This window comes from Fukomys damarensis, unplaced genomic scaffold (assembly GCF_012274545.1).
Source record: "Fukomys damarensis isolate Sample0158 unplaced genomic scaffold, DMR_v1.0_HiC HiC_scaffold_15, whole genome shotgun sequence".
NCBI lineage: Eukaryota > Metazoa > Chordata > Mammalia > Rodentia > Bathyergidae > Fukomys > Fukomys damarensis.
The window spans coordinates 17,349,927-17,356,446 of record NW_022900927.1 but is presented as its reverse complement, the minus strand read 5'-3'; the positions used below and the strand labels follow the sequence as shown (position 1 = coordinate 17,356,446).

Below are 6,520 nucleotides of genomic sequence, written 5' to 3'. Positions count from 1 at the left end.
AAAAGGCCAGGGATTTAGCTCAGTGGTTCCGCTTCCTGCTTCAGAAACGCAGGGTCCCAAGTTCGATCCCCAGCACCAAAATAAATAAATAAATAGGTCATAGGAGAAAAGTGCCTAATACATGGGCATAACCAATCTCAAAGGGTTCAGAAGCTCCAGGACTCAGGTGGCAGCTAATTTAAGTGGCTGCTTCTGAATTCAGCAGAAAAAAGTAACCATAATTAGTGCGTTTACTCTAAAGTACTCAAGAGTAGTCCCCAAAGACGCCTAAATCCCCAAGTCATAGCCAGAACATCCTAAGGGTAATCAACAGCTCGAGGGGATCCCTTTCCCCATGGATTCTGAAGAATGTCACGCATGCTGGGTTAAATTGCAGGGCGGCCTGATGCCTGTGCCCTAATCAATTCCCTCCTGGTGATGGAAGAGAAGGTAGGGAGGAGGAAAGGGAGGAAAGCAGCATGGAATGGCGAGGAGGAGGAGGGAAGAAATGAGGATAATGTGACGAGGGAACCCCTGTTCTCCTCATGTGGTCCAATGTAACTCTTCATTCTGATGATGAAGAATGAAGTTGACAATCCAATGGGAGAAGTTAGGGGAGTTTTATTCAAAGTAAGAAGAAAAAGCTCCCAAGCCGGGCGTGGTGGTGGAGGCCTGTAATCCCAGCACTCAGGAGGCTGAGACAGGAGGACCGCTGTGAGTTCGAGACCAGCCTGGGCTGCATAGTGTGTTCCAGGTCAGTTTCAACTACATAGTAAAACCCTGTCTCAAAAAACCAAAAAAGAAGAAAGAAAAAGCTCCCAAAAGATGTCCACCCCAAGGGGATTCCAAATGGAAAATCTGACCTGTGATCTCACCCTGCTTGTCTGCAAATAAGCAGAGCTCAGGAAGCAGCTTATTCCAGAGGACATGAGTTCAGAAGGAGTTGGGGTACCATGCATTTCCTTTTCTCAGATCAGGGTGACATCTGGGCAGGAATAGGTGAGAAACCCGGGCTGACATAAGAGACTCCATTTTGTTTAAAGCCCACCCTTCGGTGGTTTAGCTTGTCCTCTGTGCAACCTCAAGATTTTCCTTCTGGGAAAAACCCACCTACTGCCCTTTGGAGACCACAAAGAGTGCTTGTGGCTACCATAAAACTGACATAGCAGGAAGGGTTTAGGAGGCTCACCTGCCAGATGTACTATCTGATCCCTATCTGAACTCTGGAGTTTTCCTGTGGGAAGACCCACTCCCTAGCTGAAACATTTCATGCTATTCTGGTTAAGATAACGGGAGATGCCTTTAATTGTCCCAGAGGTCCCAGATGTCTTAGCTGCGCATTCCTTCTCGCTTCTGTAAATGTGCTTTAGGCTTAGATAAGGAAGTTTACACTGAGGTAAAGGGGAGGGGAAGAGGGAGTAATGGGTTTTTTTTTCTTCCTATAAAAACTGTACTTATTTTCAATTTGGGACCTGACTCTGTGGCCAGTTCCGCTGGAGGGTGGATCCTGGCTGGTAAAATAAAATTCTCATTTGGACTTTATCACCATGTCATCTCTTGGGTAAGTTACTGGGCTTACCCAAGTCGCTGAGGGACTGGGCACAGCAGTGGCAGGAACTGTGTGGCTGTTTAGTATGCTTGAGAGAATCTTTCTCCTGGAAGGGACAGTCCTTCTCTATCTATTCCCATCTGAACCTTTTGTCCTCTTTTTTTTCTTTTACACTTCTAGTCCTAACCAGCTGCTTGATCAACTGCTGCTGCTTAAAGATGTGGCCATTTGAATGAGCTCCTTTATGGACCCCCACATGAGCTGCTCTAATGTGCCTGCTTATGACTCCTAAACTAGGGTGCAACAGCAGCACAAGACTCATCCTGCACCCGAGAAGTGCTACTGGGTTCTGCAGTGGACATCCTGAGTCTCCAGTCCAATTCTGACCCTAAGTAGGGATAACAAGGTTACCAGGCATGTAATCTCAGCACTCGGGAGGCTGAAGCAGGAGGATCGAGAACAGCCTGGGCTACATAGTGAGTTCCAGTTCAGTCTCAACTACACAGTGAGACCCTGTCTCAAAGAACCAAAAAAAAAAAAAAAAAAGTGAGTTCAAAACCAGCCTGAACTACATAATGAAGCACCCCCCCACCCCACCAAGGTAAGAAGGATGGGGATGTAGATTAAGTAAAGCACTTGATTTTTATGCAGATCATTGTAGCTCAACAGGGGGATTTTTTAAAACCATAATCCTCTTTCCTCTGCCTCCCAGAGTGCTGGCGTCACAGACATATGTCAGCGTGCATGTGCTCTGCAAACTCTTTTTCTTATGAACTTTTGTATGAAAGTATAAACAAGGGCCTGGGATTTAACTCAGTGGTTCTTACACCTGCCTCTCAAGTGCAAGGTCCCGAGTTCAATCCCCAGTACCAATACACACACACACACACACACACACACACACACACAAACTATAATCAGGATCTTTTTCTTTGCGGTACTGAGGATTGAATTCAGGGCCTTCACACTGTGCTACATCCCAACCCTTTTTATAGTTTTTATTTGGAGGTACTCTCACTACATTGCCCAGGGTGAACCGAAACTTGTGAACCTCCAGTCTCAGCCTACCAGAGCACTGAGAGTACAGGCTGGTACACCAGGCCTGGCTAATCAGGATGATTGTCACTCATCCTGACTTTGCAAGCAGGTAAAGATAAGGATCTTACTGTGAAATAACCATTCTTGTAGGAGCTATTACAATAGAACTCCTCAAACCAGTTACCAAGTGGATAACTTCTGCAGAGGTAAAATGTAGTGCCTGGAGGCCAGCGAGATAAGGGCTTCCTGCAAGTTTAGAAATAGCCTTTACCCCTGCCTTTTGCATCTGACCTAACATTCTCAGGACTACTAGGTAACCCTCAGAACACCTGTTAGATTTGATTAATCATAACCTCACAAAGGACAGTCCTTGCCTTGACCAATTTCCCCACTAAGAATGCATTAAGATACCATCTCAGCCCAGTTGTTTTCAGGGTTCTGGGTGCTATAGACTCCTTCTAGATTCTTTCTAGGTTGTTGTCCTGAAGAAAGAATTCCTGAAGACATGTGAAAAAGGTAGTGAGGTTTTACATTTAGTAAAGGTGTTAAAGGCAGGAAAAATTTTGGTTCCTCGCTCTCAGAGGTCAGGGTGCAGGGGCAACGCCACTCACTCCTGAGGGTCAGGAAGCTCAGGGCAGAACGCCATCTTCAGTGCCCTGACAGCTGAGGGTGCTCTCAGACAGCATGGCTCCTGCCCAGGATGTTGCCCAAGACAGTGTGCCTGGCTTACTTGTCCCACAGGGTCCCAGACAGGCAGACTTAGTATGACAAAGGTCACCTCATGAAGGCAGAATTACAGAAACTAGTCTCTAGAGGTTATGGTGCCGCTTTGCCCAAAGTGGTGCCCAAGGCCTGTGGTGAAGATTCCTGAAGGAGATAGCGCATGCCTGTGGTAAAGAGTCCTGAAGGAGATAGCGTGTGGCTCCAGGCAGTGACAGTGCTGTCCCTGCACTCCAGGAGGCTGCAGCTCTTCCCCCGGTGGCTGCCAAAATGCGAGTGTGAGTGACACTGTCTCTGAAGTGTGAGTGCTGGGGGGGGGTCTCCCTACAGACCACCAACCACACCAAGTAGGAGCAAATCAGCTTTATCGCCAGTGGTTTCAAGGGATTCAAATCACCTTGAAAGCATGAAACAGGAGTTTACTCTGACCCTCATACCTTTATGTTTCTATGGGAGAGGGAAACAGCAACTGTCGGTGTGAGGAGACAGCCATCAGTCTAAGCATAATTACATAAGCAGAAGGGCAATGAAGGCTTGGCAGGGCTTTCCAAGATCACCTTGCTCTGCTCTAGTGAGTCTGCATTATATCTTTCTCAGCAAGCATAGTTACAGTTAACCCATAGTTGCCAATTTTCACACCAGGAGATGGTTTCTGCCCTCCTCCCAGCCAAGACTGAGGATGGCCTGTCCCCATGAGAGGCTTGCACCCCTGGGGACATAGAGGAGCCTGATAGGAGTCTGGGGGGGGTCCACACTAGTCAGCGTCAGCCACAGTTAAAATCCAGGCACCGCTGCTTCAGATGGACGACAGTGTCTTTCTAGATGACGACAGAAATCAGGTAGGACCTTTGATCATTGAGGCCGCCCCCTCCAGCTTCCAATCCCCAAGAATCCATGCCAGTCGGTGCCTTGGTGGAAGGCTTCCCGAGGAGCCCAGCCTTAGCCCTCAGGGCCTGCCAGACCCCATGCTGCAGGCTTAGGAGATCAGATGTGGAGCTTTTGAACACCCACCATGCTTGTCTTACTGTCTCTCGCTTTGAGCAGGCACCTTTCTCACCAAGGGATGGGTGCTTCTGATATAGACAGCTAAGTCAGAAATATTGTAGGTAGTCGGGACAAGGCTGGGCCCTGGAAGTCAATACAGAGGGTAACACTGTGGCTGTGGCTGGAGGTGCATTTGAAGAAGATTGAAATCACAAAGGCTAGATTTGCATTCTTCCCTAACGGAGAACAGATGCTTGAGATTATTGGCATCATCTTTGGGGTTTCCCTAAAGTAGACCATTATCTCTTTGGGGGTGGGCCAGCCTCTCCCACCCACTAAAACCACTATGACTAAGAAGACTAAGACTGCAGATCATTGACCAAGGTTAATGATGCCATCCATATGCCCCTGTTACTATTGGGTCAATTATACTCGTAATCTTATTGGTTGGTTATAGTTTTTACCTGCGTTGTACCCACCCCCAATGAGGCGACTTTGCTCTATAAAACTACCTTTGAGAAGTACGTTCCTTGGCACCATTCAGGACCCCTCCTCCCTCCCAGGAGCTATTCGTATTCCCCATTCCTATTCCCCAGTGGATTTTCCTACTCTTAACCCCTCTTGTTCCTTAGAATTCATTCTTCGACAGATAAGCTGAGTGCATGTATCTGACATCTAACATGTTGGGAGTTAATTTGTTCTCCCAACATCACTCAGACTTGGTTGCTTCTGCTCTGCAAGACCCAGAGCTGATGGAGGTGTATTACAGATACAGGTCAAATGTGGTGTCACTAGAGACTCAAGTCCCTGTTTTCTTCCCCCCTCAGGACCTGCCACCAGGCTCTTCATTTTGTCCTTCAATGAGCAGACAAGAATCAAAGAAACTGCATTTCAGAGTCAAAGATGATGAGGATGACAAAGACGCAGAAAAGTGGAAAACACACAAAATGACTTTTTGTATATTTCACACAATTAATGATTTGATGATATGAGACCTGACTGAGCTAAAGTGATTCCATGTTGGATGAGTAACGGCCCCAGAGGCCACTGTGTACCACTCCCCTTTGTAGTTGTACCCTTACCTACATTTGAACCTTTGCTTGGGAATGTAAGACTGCATAATTTTGTGTAATCTTTACTGCATAACTTTGTGATCTTAAATTCCTAGCCCCAGTTGAGATAAGATCTGTGCCATATATAGAAATCCAAAGTGAATTCCTTTACTGCTTGCTTGTCCGAAATGCCTTAGAGACCCCCCCCCTCCCGGAATCATCTTTTTTTGTTTTTTTGTGGGGGGTACTGGGGATCAACTCGAGCCCTTGCTGCTTGTGAGGCAGGCACCGGAACCACTGAGCTAAATCCCCACCCTCCGTAAGCATCTTTTCATCATCAGCGTGTGATTGCTGAGTATGTGGCTGCTGACCACCGGCAGACCAGTAGCCTTTGTCCCCTGCCTCCAGGCTTTAAACAATAACCCCTGTCTGTTTCCTTTCCAACGTGTCCTTCCCCGGTGAATCTAGTGGCTGTCGAGCTCTTTGGAGTGGTAATTTTGGGCTGTTCAGAATGGTTTTGAGCTCTTAGGAGCAGTAGTAAAGCGGCCTTAGGTCTTACAATAATTGAATAAATCATAAGATTTATATAAAATGCATCTCCAAGGCAATGTATTTTAATTAAACTTTATTTTTATTTTTATTTATTTATTTAGAGTCAGGGTCTCACTATGTAGTTGAGACTGACCTGGAACTCACTATGTAGCCCAGGCTGGTATCGAACTCACAGTGATCCTCCTGCCTCAGCCTCCCAAGTGCTGGGATTACAGGTGTGCGTCACCATGCCTGGTTTCTTCTTTTTTTTTTGGTACCGCGGATCAAATTCAGGTCCTTGTGCTTGCGAGGCAGGTGGCGGAACCACTGAGCTAAATCCCTGGCCCACATGCCTGGCTTCTTAAATTGAACTTTAAAAGTGACCAGTGGCAGAGAACAGCGCAAAATGCCAGGCACGTAGGGCAGGTTTCCTTGCAGGACTACAAGCTGCCGCAGCACTTACTGGACTGGGTCGCCTGTGGGGCTCAGCATTAAATGAGAATGATCTTCATGAGGAAAGCTTTTCACCAAACCTTGTCACACAGATAATATCCAAACTTACTGTCCATTATCAAAAGCTGTTGCGTCTTGAGATTGATTCAATGCCAGTCCCTAAAGGACTCTCCTGTATTTCTGAATATGAAACTGCTTACCTTGAAAACTAGAA

At 46.8% G+C, this 6,520-nt stretch overlaps 1 protein-coding gene across 1 annotated transcript; it reads left to right on the top strand.

The window, feature by feature from the left end:
• Window positions 1-2,103: 2,103 nt before the first annotated feature.
• On the top strand, window positions 2,104-5,953 carry LOC117286170 (UPF0688 protein C1orf174 homolog). Its single transcript, XM_033763897.1, has 5 exons — window positions 2,104-2,129; window positions 2,537-2,609; window positions 3,330-3,416; window positions 4,045-4,260; window positions 5,098-5,953. The coding sequence occupies exons 1-5, from the start codon at window positions 2,104-2,106 to the stop codon at window positions 5,260-5,262; spliced, it is 567 nt and encodes a 188-aa protein (XP_033619788.1). The 3' UTR covers window positions 5,263-5,953.
• Window positions 5,954-6,520: the final 567 nt, after the last annotated feature.

Coding starts and splice junctions, on each gene's coding strand:
- LOC117286170 (XM_033763897.1), top strand. CDS start 2,104: ATGAAGCACCCCCCCACCCCACCAAG. Junction 2,130..2,536: donor CACCCCCCCACCCCACCAAG/GTAAGAAGGATG, acceptor TTTTATTTGGAG/GTACTCTCACTACATTGCCC. Junction 2,610..3,329: donor AGCCTACCAGAGCACTGAGA/GTACAGGCTGGT, acceptor AGGCAGACTTAG/TATGACAAAGGTCACCTCAT.